The 14,365-nt window shown below is 44.3% G+C and overlaps 2 protein-coding genes across 2 annotated transcripts in view; one reads left to right on the top strand and one right to left on the bottom strand.

Moving 5' to 3' along the window:
* Positions 1–14,365, bottom strand: part of LOC144325956 (synaptonemal complex central element protein 3-like) — a 258,614-nt gene that overhangs the window by 96,075 nt on the left and 148,174 nt on the right. The gene's annotated exons all lie outside the window — the stretch shown is intronic.
* Positions 3,405–11,299, top strand: MIX23 (mitochondrial matrix import factor 23). Its single transcript, XM_028711867.2, has 5 exons — positions 3,405–3,551; positions 4,976–5,101; positions 6,802–6,948; positions 7,924–7,983; positions 10,167–11,299. Exons 1-5 carry the CDS (start codon positions 3,501–3,503, stop codon positions 10,215–10,217), a joined length of 435 nt encoding a protein of 144 aa, XP_028567700.1. The 5' UTR covers positions 3,405–3,500; the 3' UTR covers positions 10,218–11,299.

Raw genomic sequence — 14,365 nt, 5'->3', positions numbered from 1 at the left:
CATGAGTTTGACCAGACTGCGGGAGGCAGTGGAAGACAGGAGGGCCTGGTGTGCTCTGGTCCAGGGGGTCACAAAGAGGCGGACACCACTAAACAACAGGAGAACGCTGGTCTCTGAATCAGTGGGCCACGAATCGTACGGAGTCACGGGATTGGAAGGGCTCCCATGGGTCATCCAGACCAACCCGCTGTCATGCAGGGGTCTCAACTAAAGCATGGGGTGGGGAGCTATTGGGTTGTTTTTATTTTTACTGTGTTGGGTATTTTGTGGTTTTATATCTCGATTTTATTCTGTGAACCGCCCTGAGACAATCAATCAGTCAATAAAGCAAGGAAGCAAGCAAGCCTCTGTACTGACAAATTGCCATTCAACCCCCCCTTAAAAACCTCCATGGTTTATAATATTGTGAAAACTAATTTAAAAAATAGGGGGGGGGGGACCTCCATGGAAAAGAGAGTCCACCACCTTCTGACCATGGGCGTAGTCAAGGGGAGGGGACAGGGCAGGGCAGCTGCCCCACCATCAATAAAAAAAACATAGCAAACTGATTTTTTGCCCACCCCCAACAAAAAAACTGCCTCCCCACCAACAAAAATCCTGGCACCACCCATGGCTCTGACGATCAGAAAGGTCTTCTTGATGTGGGTTGTGAACATGCCTCCCGCATGGATCACCTTCTCAACCCAGGGTTCCACTGTATATTTGTGTGTGACACCCCATCTTCACCCACCTTTACATAGGGTGATATTCAATGCTAGTCTTACTCAGAGTACAGAAGTTAATAGACATTGTTGCTTCATTTCATTCATTTCAACAGACTTGAATAAGGCTTAGTTTAATGCAACCCACAGTACCAAGGAGCAGGGGGTTTGGGGGGGGGCAGGGAGTTTTAAAGCCCAGACCTGTGCCTGGAAAGTGCAAAATGAAATCTGAATAAGCCTGAACATTTGCTCAGAATAGACTCCGTGAATTTTATGGCCCTAACTTGCTTGTGTTCATTAAAACTGAGTAAAGCGCAGCTGGATACCACCCAAAGGTAGCCACATGGGCCTGGGCATGTCTACTCAGAGGCAAGTCCTGTTGAATTCAATGGAGCCTACTCCACCTGCTTTTTCTCCCTCCCAGCCTAGGCTGGCTCTAAAATGATGAAAAAATTTGAATGGATATCTGCAGTGCTAATCATTTTCTCTGCTTGTGGACAAAGGGAGAAAAGCCTACAGGGTTTTAGGCCCTGAAAGCCAGTGTAACTGTTGCGTAACTGCATAAATAACTAAAATAAAGGCAGAGCAGTCTGGGTTGAGGTCATTTGGTAGGATCCTGTGAAGGGGAGGAGAAACAATGTATGAGACCTTTGACCAGAGTCCAGGAAAGCCTTGAAACCACACAGTTGCCACAGGGGGAAGGAGTTGAGGTGAAAGGTTGCAGATCATACTGAAAACTATTTCTGCAAACTTAATGTTCCACCATGTATACATTATCTTTATATTTGTGGGGTGTCCGGATCTTGTAAGATTTGTGGGAACTAATCAAAATCAGCACTGGGAGAAAACCAGCAACATTAATTGGATGAGTGAACTGCTGGCCTTGTATTGCTTCCACAACAGTACCTGTTGCACATTGACATTAATGAAACTAAGTCAGTCAAGGTCATTAATTTCAATGGGTCTACTCTAACTAAAATTAGTTGACAACAATTCAGATAATCCAGGCCTGTCAACTGGAGCCTGCTGCTGTTCTCTCACTAGGAATGCCCTCTGAGATATCACTAGACCTCTTGGCTGCTGACTGTTGGGGGTGGGGATGCTGTTCGCTGACACGATTTTTTATTGTTTATAAATTTATTATTTTGTTATTTTTCTATAAGCAGCTGCAAGAATTATGGTGCTGGATAAATTTAAAAAAAAACATAAGCTCAATCTGCCTTGCTCAAATCCTCTGTCTCTGGGGATGAACAGCTGGCACTTGCTTAAGAATATACAACTTGTTGTACATGCAGCTGCGTTATTCGAGGCTGAATTAACCAAGAATAAAACCTGACTTATGCATACAGCTGAACGGTGGCAGAATGCTGAGATAACAGAATGACCTGCTCCACTGCAGCCTATAGGTATATATCACATTTTCAAAAGTTTAGATTCCAAGAGGGGTAACCATGAGTTAGTCTGTTGCAGCAAAAAACCAAACCTAAAACCCCAAAGAGTTTTATTGCACCTTAAATGCCTTAAAAATGAATGGCCACTGAGCCAGAATCTGGGCCTAAGAGCCAAGCAACCAAATTCTGTCTTTTTCTGCTTTTCAACTGTCACTGCTCTCTCACACAAATCAGGGAGAACTAGAAATACTACTCTTGGTTATTTCTAGCAAAACAGGACCAATACACGCCACTTCTTTACTTCCAGCCCTTGGCCGTAGCTCTCACCAACTTTAGACTACTCGTAAGACGGGTAAGGGGAGCAGGTGGCGCTGTGGGTTAAACCACAGAGCCTAGGACTTGCTGATCAGAAGGTTGGCGGTTTGAATCCCCGCGATGGGGTGAGCTCCCATTGCTCGGTCCCTGCTCCTGCCAACCTAGCAGTTCGAAAGCACAGCAAAGTGCAAGTAGATAAATAGGTACCGCTCCGGCAGGAAGGTAAATGGCGTTTCCGTGCGCTGCTCTGTTTTGCCAGGATTGGCTTAGTCCTGCTGGCCACATGACCCGGAAGCTGTACGCTGGCTCCCTCGGCCAATAAAGCAAGATGAGCGCCGCAATCCCAGAATCGGTCACGACTGGACCTAATGGTCAGGGGTCCCTTTACCTTTACCTTTAAGATAGGTAAATGCTCTTCTAAACAACAACAAAAATCCCACACTTAGAAAAGGAGTACACCAAGAAGTTCAGGCCAGAATCCTTATCCCTCACATCATTTTCTAAATGAAAGGAATTTTCATTTCCCATCCCTCTACTTTTCTACCTGTTGAAGTGCATTCTGTGCAACACTGCTTCTATTTGCTGATGTTCTACATTGCCTCCCTTCACTCCCTCTCAGTCTCCATGCCAGATCTTCATTCCTTCGTTAGTGAATCACTTTGTTCCTTGGTTCTCTCAGTAATCCTGTTGATAATTACTCTGGCCTAGCTGCCTCCTGCCTTTAACCTCTTTCGGTTGTTGACTCTCCTGTGCACTGCCTCGGGCACGCTCTTGACCACTTATGAAAAACATGAAATTAGAAACTCATGCAAAGCACTTAAATCATAGCTGTCAACTTTTCCCTTTTTTAAGGGACATTCCCTTATTCCAAATAGGATTCCTCGGAAGAAAAGGGAAAAGTTGGCAGCTCCGACTTCAATCCCTGCAGCCTGGCCGGGGGTTGGACTAGATGCCCCTCGGGGAAACGAGCCCCACAAGCCGCGCTTGGGACAAAGCGGCCTCTCTCCTGATTGGAGGCCCGGGCGGGGGGCGTGGCCGTGGTGGCGCCGCGCCTCCCCATTGGCTGCCCTCGCGGCTCTCCGGCCTCTCCAAGATGGCGGCGCCCAGCTCTTTCCTCAACTGCGAGGAGTACGCCGAGTTCCAGGTAGGAGACGCGGCGGCGCGGAGGGGCAGCGGGGAGGCTTCGTCGGAGCGGGAGGCCCGGCTCTGCCGCTAGGACCGGAGAGGCCTCTGCCTGAGGGGGACCGAAGAACCGCCTGGCCATTCAGCCCGGCGGCGGCGGCGGCGGCAGCGCCCCCTTCCCCCTTCCTCCGGCCGAGGGGGCGGCAAGGGCAGCCAGGGTCGCCCGGCTCCCGCGGCCTCGGAGGGGGGAGCCGGCTGGGGCTCGGAGCCGCCCGGGGAGAGGGAAGGGACGCCGGCCGTTTCCGCACGTGCTGCTGTGAGGGCAGCCGGGAGAGGGGAGACCAGCCCGGAGCCGAAGGAAAAAGGCTTAAAATCCCACACAAATCCGGAGTGGAGCCTCTTCAGAGGGCGCCTTGGAACGCCTCCCTCAGGCAACTCCTGCAGCCAAGGGGCTGCCAAATAGTAGTATTATTATTACAGTGGTACCTCGGGTTACAGACGCTTCAGGTTACAGACTCCCCTAACCCAGAAATAGTACCTCGGGTTAAGAACTTTGCTTCAGGATGAGAACAGAAATCGTGCAGCGGTGGCGGCAGGAGGCCCCATTAGCTAAAGTGGTGCTTCAGGTTAAGAACAGTTTCAGGTTAAGAACGGACCTCCAGAATGAATTAAGTTCTTAACCCGAGGTACCACTGTATTATTATTTCCCCAGCCACTCTGAGCGGCTACCAACAGAATATACAGTGATACCTTGGGTTAAGAACTTAATTCATTCGGGAGGTCCGTTCTTAATCTGAAACTGTTCTTAACCTGAAGCACCACTTTAGCTAATGGGGCGTCCTTCTGTTGCCGCGCCACCGGAGCACAATTTCTGTTCTCATCCTGAAGCAAAGTTCTTAACCTGGAGCACTATTTCTGGGTTAGCGGAGTCTGTAACCTGAAGCGTATGTAACTTGAAGCGTATGTAACCCGAGGTACCACTGTATTAGTAGTACAGTCATACCTCCAGATGAATACGCTTCAGGTTAGGCAAATTCAGGTTGCGCTCCGCAGTGACCCAGAAGTAACGGAGCGCATTACTTCTGGGTTTCGCCGCGCGCGCATGCGCAGATGTCACACGCATGCACAGAAGCGCCAAAACATGACACGTGTGGACACGGGTTATGTTCACTTCGGGATGCGAATGGGGCTCCAGAACGGATAATAATAATAATAATAAGCGATAAAACATCAAACATTAAAAACTTCCCTAAACAGGGCTGCCTTCAGATGTCTTCTAAAAGTCAGATAGTTGTTTATTTCTTTGACATCTGATGGGAGGGCGTTCCACAGGGCGGGGGCCACTACCGAGAAGGCCCTCTGCCTGGTTCCCTGTAACCTCACTCATTTCCCTGGGTTTTTTTTCTTTTTCACCTTAGACTCAACGTGTCTGTCTTTCTTCTACAGGAGTTGCTCAGGGTGATGAGAACCATTGATGACAGAATAGTCCATGAGTTAAACACCACTGTCCCAACAGCTTCTTTTGTAGGAAAAGTTGATGCTAGCAAAACGTGTAAAGAACTTCATCAGTCGGTAAATGCATTTGTTGCCATTCTATTATTTGCGTTTTGGTTTTTAACTCATAAAATGTTACCAAGTGGTAATAGGCATGTCACTCATTAATGCCATGCTACATAGTGAGTATGTTTAAGTGCTTCATTCTCTGGAAGGAGATTGTTACTGCTTTTGTCACTGTCAAGAGGTAGGTTCAGGCAGGGATAGTTATAAATTATTTTAAAGTCTAATAATAAACAGAAGTACAAGAAAACATTTGGGGGTAAACCCTAAGAGATAGGAGGAACGCGCAAAACAGATTAATAAGGACTGAGCATGCTCAGTGGGCACAAAATTCTGAGAGGCTTTTGGGGGGCAGGGGAGAAGGAGGATGGGGGAAATGGACTATTCTGGAAAAGAGCATGGCTGACTGGAACTTGGAAACCTAGGCTGCAACATTTTATTTCGAGCTTCGCTTGTAATCAATAATCCCCATGACGAGTTAATAATAGTTAACCATAAATCTGACAAGTCTGGTATAGTGAATGTCTTAGAAGCATCAGAGGCTGTAGTGCTGCTGAAGTTAAATTGGAACTATCATTCCCCTGGACAGGACACCAGTGGGAGTCCCATGGAACAGTAGAATAGAATAATATTTAATAATAATATAAACCAAAAAGTTTTACCTTTCTGTGTTCGTTCTCTCTCTCTCTCTCTCTCTCTCTCTCTCTCTCTCTCTCTCTCCATGGCCTCACTTCCTTCAAGAATGAGTCTTGTAACTGCCTCTCTCACTCACACTGGCCCCTTCCTCCAAATACTGTCAGTATCTTTCAATGCTCCTGTCAGTCTCAGGCAAGTCAGTACCAATGTTCTCAATGATCTGGGCCTTATCCTGTATGAAAAGGAATCTCTCCCCACCCCACTTATGGTCTTAGTGCACATCTAAGACAGCCTCTTAAACAGCTTTCTGTATTTTAAGTAAATTAAATTGAAATACCTTAAATTGGCTTTCTGTCATTTTAAATAGCATTATATTATGGGTTCAGAGGCTTGCTCCTCATTTGCTTATTTACTCCCTTTAGCAGTGCTCTTAACAAAGATGCACAATAAAAGTTGTGTCTATATCCTGCTGGTTACACCAGTAAGAATTCATTGTCTGACATGTAAAAAGCCGAGAACCCTTTTAAACATCAGGCAATGAATTCTTACTGGTGCAACCAGCAGGATATAGTCTACCCTGGAGAAGCAGCCTAAGGAGCTCTTGGAACTTCAGGATACATTAAAAGTTGGAAAGGTAGTTTTGAATGTATCTCATGTACATTTAAATACGAGAACTGTATGTTGCCACTCTCCCCTCCACTTACCATTTCAAAGAAAGTGAACAGGAGTGGAACCAGTTCATTAAAGCTGTACTATTCTCAAGCAGTGACGATTTCTCTCTAGCATCTAAATTGACAGACTTTTCCCTTGCTTTCTGCTGTAGCAGAAAGTTTCCATTTAAATTTCTGCGTAATCTATAGGGTATTACTGACTGCACTGTTACTGGGTGAGCTGTAGGTTTTCTGGCTGCATTTGTGAATAAGAAGGCGAGAAAGCTGGTTGGGAGTAAAACGATCTTGTGGAACATCCACTGCGTGCACGTTGAAAGATTTACATTCTGTACAAAAATCATTCCATTTATTCCTTGCTTTTAACAGGTGATTGGATAGCTGACTCTTTTCTTTCCACTGTTTCTTTAGCTGGCACAGGCTCATGAAAGTAGAGAGAGAATAATCAAAACCTGTATTGCCCAAGCTTCCAGTGTAGTAGAATCTTTGCAGGAAGAGAGGAGGAAATCTCTGGAGGACACGGCATTGTTAAAAAGGCTCAGGAAAGAGCAGACAAAGGTGAGTGGAAGAGTTTTAAGACTTATTTCCTTGCTATTATTATATGAAAAATAGTGCACAATTCATAATCGCAAGCAGAAAAAAGATAGTACAGTGGTACCTCGGGTTACATACGCTTCAGGTTACATACGCTTCGGTTTACAGACTCTGCTAACCCAGAAATAGTACCTCGGGTTCAGAACTTTGCTTCAGGATGAGAACAGAAATCGTGCTCCGGCGGCGCGGCAGCAGCAGGAGGCCCAATTAGCTAAAGTGGTGCTTCAGGTTAAGAACAGTTTCAGGTTAAGTACGGACTTCTGGAACGAATTAAGTACTTAACCCGAGGTTCCACTGTACATGCAGGTCTCGCTTACTGAACGTGGGCCTTTCTATCTGGCCCTTGGGACATTTCCCTGGCCCCTCTCCATCTCACCAGTCACATCCTTTCTCCTCAGGCTGCACCCCTTAGCAGCCCTGCCTTGCACTCTTCGTAAGTGTTTTGCCTGGCTAGACTATGCCCTTGAGCCCTGATGACGCTTCTTGCATTATCATGGATGGAGGATAGAGGGTGTGTGCCAGACTGTGCAGAAAACAGCCTTCTGTACAAAGGCAAGGGAACCTGCCCCTCCGTCCGAAAAAGATTCCCCATTTCTGCTTTGTGGTCTCTTGGACAGGGAAAAAAAATCCCCTTCCACCAGTGAAATGTTCTAATATCTGTTCAAGGCCAGGCGCCCGATACCTATGTTAAATTCACATATTTGCATGGAAAGGTTCACTTGCTGGATGGCAGGGTCTGGACCACTGCTAGTTAATGTTCAGGGATCTTCAGTGTTTGTCATAGTGTTTTTATTTACGTGAATAAATGTTTCAGCTTCTACATGGTTTTGCTGGATGATAAAGAACATGATCCCTGTCAGTCTGCTGCTGATGGGAACCCATCCATCTTGCCAAGCTCCAAATGCAGAGAGTACTTACCTTCTTTCCTTTCTCCCACAGTTGAGATTAATGCAGTCAGAGCTGAACGTTGAAGAAGTGGTAAATGATAGAAGCTGGAAGGTATGGCATCCTCTTGACTTGAGATTTAGGGTCTCTGTGTGAATATTTGTTTGATGCAACACATTAAGACTGTGATGAGATGAAGCGTGATGATGCAGGCTAGGTTAAAATAAGGAGCGGAGTAGAAATACTCTGAATAAGAGGTTCTCAAACTTGTTTGGCCTGCTGCTCACTTTTAAGAAAAAAAAACGTATTCAGCGCGTTCTGCAAGTCTACCTTCTTAAGCAAAGAAACAGAATGATGCAGCGACAAATTTGGTTCTTTTATGTATCTGTATTTCTACCTACGTCCTACAACATAGTAAAGAAAGATGTTGTAAATAAGACATCTTGAAGCTTGAAATTATAAAATTATTTATAAAAATCAACCATAGTATCAGTCGCACTACACACAGAAAACTAAGATAACGAAAGATAATATTAAAATAAAAATTAAGAATAACATGAAAAATAGTACTAATGAGAAGGACGAACCTGGTGTGCTGCTATCAGTTTATTAATGTTTGGTTCTGCAAAGTGGACTAGGTCCCAGGATTAAAAGCCCATGGGGCGAAGCAGAGTGAAGCCTGCCGACTCGAGTCTGGTCCACCCCAGCGGCAGGTCCAGCGCCTCAGCCCGCCTGCCATTGGCTGAATAGGCAGACAAGCTGCAATTCACTTCCTGGGCTTGAGTGAACCTGAAAAGGGTTCACCCAAACCCAGGTGTCAGGCTTCGGGGAATCGGATCCCTCCCCCGGTGGCAGTAAATAAGCAGATCAAGCAAAAGGAGTGTTCTTACTAGTTAGTTTCTTTAATAATCACAGTGAGAGACAAAGGAATGCGTCTCTCGAAATGGCGTTGCTCCCAGTAAAGGTTCACCCCCTCTGTCCCCCTTAATCTACGTCACTCCTATGCCAGGTAATCTGAGCTTATTGTCACTGCGCTCTCTGTTCCATCACTCTCAAAAGCCCGTCTAGTCTTAGGCGAAGGGGGGAATCTGCCAGCTGTCTCTCTCCTGGCCTTTCCTCTTCTAGCTGTTCCTCACCCAGTATTTCCCAGCTTTCCCCCTCTGGACAATGCCCCTCTGCAAACCACTGTTCTAAATCAATACTGTCCTCCTGCCCTTGGGAAGGTTCAGGACAATGGGGGGGAGCACCCCCCCATTCCTCCTTAGTCCAGTCCCTGACACCAGGGGAAGCCCCTCGCTCCGGATCCAGGCAAGGGATTGTCACCGTCCCAACCTGGTGGTAAGCATCATTGCACAGCAGATGAAACCCGTATGAATGGTTTTTCAAATTTTTCTTCTTTCTTTATACCTTTACTGCCCCCTGTTTTTATTCAACACCCCCCAATTGCAGCTGAGGCTACTACTGCCCCCCTGGATCATAGCAGCTCTCCCCCCCCCCCCCCGGGGGGGTGGTATTGGCCACTTTGGGAAATACTGCTCTAAATAAATAAAACAAATAGCCTAGGTATCTAAGATGGACACAAAATAGATGAAAACAATAAAAACAAAGCACATTTTATGTATGGATAAATCTGTTGGCAACATATGCATAGTTGATTGGACTGTAATTAATCCTTTATTTTGGGGGGTAAAGTTTTATTAGTATTATATAATTTAAGAATGCATATAAAACAGAGATTAACAATATAACAACAGTCAAAAATTTAAAGGTGAAAAACAAAACTATAAAATACACACACCTGAGTTAAAATAACAAAGTCCAAGTAAAGGCTATCAGCTTTATCAGATCGTCAAGCATAGTTCCGGATTTGCCAGGCTTGTGACGAGGGTTGTCTTGAGAATGGTGGTTCTGCATTATGCTTCTTAAAGGACTGCCAGATCATATAAAAATGTTTGGAGGTTCTTGTCCTTGTCAAAATCTCAAATTATGCATGATTCTCTCTATTAGAGCTATATTCCGGAGTGAGCGGTATCAAGCGTCCAGTTTAAGATTTGGGCTGTTTCCCATTGAGTTGCGATTACTGGAGGAGGAGTCGTAGTCGTAGTAATAATAATAATAATAATAATAATAATAATAATAATAATAATAATAATAATAATAATATATCCCGCCCATCTGGCTGGGTTTCCCCAGCGTTTTGCTCCCCAGCAGATTAGGTGTTTTGAACATTCATTGCACCCTTACTTGTATTAACCATATTTATTTCAAGAACCAATCCCTCTGTCTTGGTGTCTTAGGTATTTAATGAACGCTGCAGAGCTCATTATAAGCCTCCGAAGAGTCAGTGACGCAAAGGAGGGGATGTCTTCCCCTGGAAGTGAACTTCAATCATGCAAATAAGAGAAGAAACATGGAACAAGCCGCTTGGGACCTTTTGAGGGGGGGGGGAATCAGATCTGTGGGGTTCAGCCCAGTGAATCGTTTTGCTAATTAAGATAAATCAACTGCTATTTTGTATGGAAATAAGTTTTTTTTATTAAAGAAAAGAAAAAAAACCAGATGGAATGTGATGCCAGCATTTTAACTTCAGCATTTCCAGATCTACAAGTATCCTTTAGACAGGATGAGAGAATAATGTCTCTATCTCTCCTTGGACCAGAAAGTTTCACCTTTTTATTTTGGTTTCCAGGATGGCTAAATTTGGGCTGTATCATCTGGCCTGGTTCTAAAACTGGCATAGGTCTTAAAAGATTACTGCTGTGATAAAAGGAAGTTAATAGGTAATACTTGATACAAACTGGGAATTTACCTTTTAACTACATGTAGCATTCTGTAAACAAATCCAATTTTGACTGGCGATGTAGTCAGTTTAAACTGTGGACTCCAGTTGCAGTCTGACATATCCTATGGTGCCAGTTGTGAATTGCTTTATACTGGATACTTTTGGAGTGTGGACGTTGACATCTATATCTTTTTGGCTTGGATGCTGAAATAATTTGAGAGTGAAAGATATTAAACTCATGAATTTGCTACATGAAGCAAATACTGAATGCCTCTCATCAATTTCACGGATGACGTGCCAATGTGGACAGACCTATAGGTAAATTCACTTCATATCATGTTAACTATAAGTCTCTCTTTATAAGTGGCCTACTAGGGAGTTACACAGCATAATTACTCACCTGCGGAAATAGCAGATCCCCCCCCCCCCCCGATATGTCAACAGAGTTTCTTGAAATTAAGTCCTATTGATCAAGTTCTAGAAGAGTCACAGTTCTAATTCGTGGGGGAGAGAAAGGTGTGTGTGTGTGTGTGTGTGTGTGTGTGTGTGTGTGTTAAATTGAACTCGAGAGAATATGCCTTCGTTAGATGTAACTGTCTGATATTCAAATAAAGGAAATTTACACTGCTCAACAGCTGGACAACATGACAGGTTTTCCAATAGTTCTATCCTTATATAATTTTGAATACAATTCTTTAATGCCATTTTAAATGTATAAAATAAATTTTCAAGCACTATGCAGTTTTGCTGACAATTTTCTAAAAGCTTAGCCTTATAATAAAGCACAAATACTATCTAATTGGCTTGTTTTAGGAGACCAAGAGATTGCCTTACTCTCGTCATGAGATTCCAGTGTGAGGGAAACTGGCTCTGAAAAGCACACAGAACACATGGTTACACTCTACAAAGTGTGTAGATATTTCATTTCAAAAGCCATCAAGGTGTATAGAAAGCAAAAAATAAAACCCTGCCATAATTATCAACATTCCAGAGTCGCAATACAAGCCTCTCATGTGTGATGACTCAATTTCCTAAATCCACCTGTGTATAGAAACCTTTATGCTCTCCCTGACAAGACACTACAAATTCAGATTCCATTTTTTCACATCCCATTATAATGATTAATTCATTATTAAAAATTCCTTTTATCAGGAATTAGAGGTTGGATTGTAATTATTTTAATTAAGACCAATTATATTTTTAGCATATGGGGGTAGGATTTCCTGTAACGAGGGTTTTCTGAATTTTGGGTTTGCCTGCCACACACCTCATCTTAGCTCTGAATTTCCAGCAAGTAATGATCTAAATTGAAACAAGAAGAAAGGAAGAAGTGTAGAAACACATTTTTTAAAAATAAAGAAGAATTGAATAGTCCATACCCTTTCAAGGAATGCTGTACATTCCAGATAATGAATGGAACCTGTTTATAATGTGCCAAGACAGACAATAGAAGCAGATACCACACATCCAAGCCGGTGTGCTTAGGCCCTGTGTAAAGTCTGCGTGCCTTTATCTAAACAGTACTTCATTTCGAAACGTAGACTTGGATTTGAAAATTGTGCAAGCAGTTATTTACTTGGCCCACTGGAATGATGTTGTTCTGTGAATATATGAGTATTCAGAGATCATAGGGTTAGGAGTTAAGATTGCTTCAGCCAAAGCAATTTTGTTTAGCACACATTTGTGCATGTGTTAATAAGTCACAATGGAGGTGCTGCATGTTTCAACTGCAATGCCTCATGCAATGGTAATCATTGCCCTGTAGATCATTCTGAGGCCCTGTGTTCACCTCCATGCAGCTGAAATGCAGAGGAAAGTACCCAGGTGGGGGTGAGAGAGTGTGTCCTCTTGATAGCATGTGGCGGGCTCCAATTCCGAATGAGCACAATACTGGAGCCTTCCCACATTTCCCAGTTTCATGTAATGTGATGTGTTGCGAGTGAGCCATGTGGTCGTCTTGTCTTTTTCTTTTGACAAGCTATGAAATTGCTTGGTGTCTGCAGAGCCTCCAGGCTGATGGACTTGATTTCCTGAGCTGAAGAGTTTTATCTTTTGGTTCTTTACTTATTTCACGGTTCCTCACTTTCTGCATTTTTATGTGCAAAACAGCTGAAAGACTGCAATCCTTTTGTGGCTGCTGGGGATCCAAAGTGACAGAGGGAAAATAAAACAAAACCTCTAACATTGGGCTTTAATGCCCATAACAGGTGCTGCATTCTCATAATTCTTGGCAGCCCTGGTTATGTTTTTTTAAAAATACACATATTGCAAAACACCACAAGGGTGCTTTTTATTTTACCCGTTTTGAAAAATGAGAGAACTTTCTCTAAAATGTGGTAACATATTTTCTAAACTATCATTTACAGTTAGGAAAGGTCACCTTTGATAATTTAAGGTAAAGGTAAAGGTACCCCTGCCCGTACGGGCCAGTCTTGACAGACTCTGGGGTTGTGCGCTCATCTCACTCTATAGGCCGGGAGCCAGCGCTGTCCGGAGACACTTCCGGGTCACGTGGCCAGCGTGACAAGCTGCATCTGGCGAGCCAGCGCAGCACACGGAAACGCCGTTTACCTTCCCGCTAGTAAGCGGTCCCTATTTATCTACTTGCATCCGGGGGTGCTTTCGAACTGCTAGGTTGGCAGGCGCTGGGACCGAGCAACGGGAGCGCACCCCGCCGCGGGGATTCGAACTGCCGACCTTTCGATTGGCAAGTCCTAGGCGCTGAGGCTTTAACCCACAGCGCCACCCGCGTCCCCCTCTTTGATAATTTACCTTCCATCAAATGGGAAAATAAAGAATTTCCTGTTGCAGAACCCTATCACACCAACCTGGCTAAAATACCCAAGTTTTGAGAGCTGTCAGTATTATGGAAGATTTAAGTGTAAAAGGCTTATTTAATGTCGGGGGGGGGGGGGCAAAATGTGTGGCCCTACTGACACGTTCAAACCCTCCCCCTTCACTTCCTTAATGCCTAAAAGTTGCTTAGCTTTTATCAGCATTGAGGGTTTTTTTTTTAATTTTAAAACTATGCACTAGTCCTGCGTTTTTCTATTTGGAATGACCTTTGGGCCAGACAAGATGTGACAAGAACACCCATGTTGGTTAATCATGTGCTTGCCCCATTGAGTCATAAAAGCATGAGGGTGGGGTCTAATTTTCCCAATAGAAGAACACCAAAAAGGGAAGCTGTCCTCCTGTCCTCCAAGTTACCTCCCTGTGTGCTGTTGCTTCAGGCATTCTCTTCTCAAGTCCCAGCTAGAACAAACTACCCAACTTGCCCTCAGTTCGATTATTTAGACTGGTGTTTCCCAAACTTGGGTCTCCAGTTGTTTTTGGACTACAATTCCCATCATCCCTGACCACTGGTCTGCTAGCTTAGGGATGGTGTGTGAGTTGTCGTCCAAAAACAGCTGGAGACCCAAGATTGAGAAACACTGATTTAGACCAAGTTGACAAAAGCTATTGATGGCTAAGAGCAGCATGCAAATATATCTTAGTAGCATCCCCCATTTCCATCTATGTATAGAAAAACTGAAGTTAAGGTAACTGGTTGGAGGCTATAAAATCTACCTTTTTCAAAGTTGGTCTAGCACCTGTCCGTGAGAAGCTGCCTTGAGGTGGAGTTGGACCAAGTACTTTGCAGTCTCGCTTCAGGAAAGCCAGGGTGGAATAGTGATAAAATATAAGAAAATAACTAAGGGCCAAAATTCCATG

The sequence above is a fragment of the Podarcis muralis genome, chromosome 17 (genome assembly GCF_964188315.1).
Source record: "Podarcis muralis chromosome 17, rPodMur119.hap1.1, whole genome shotgun sequence".
Classification (NCBI taxonomy): domain Eukaryota; kingdom Metazoa; phylum Chordata; class Lepidosauria; order Squamata; family Lacertidae; genus Podarcis; species Podarcis muralis.
This window is presented reverse-complemented; position numbering and strand designations above follow the sequence as displayed.

Excerpts from the sequence above, each read along its gene's own strand:
- MIX23 (XM_028711867.2), top strand. The coding sequence starts at position 3,501 with ATGGCGGCGCCCAGCTCTTTCCTCAACTGCGAGGAGTACGCCGAGTTC. Across the intron at positions 5,102-6,801 it reads GTAAAGAACTTCATCAGTCG|CTGGCACAGGCTCATGAAAG; the intron begins GTAAATGCATTT and ends CTGTTTCTTTAG. Across the intron at positions 6,949-7,923 it reads TCAGGAAAGAGCAGACAAAG|TTGAGATTAATGCAGTCAGA; the intron begins GTGAGTGGAAGA and ends TTTCTCCCACAG.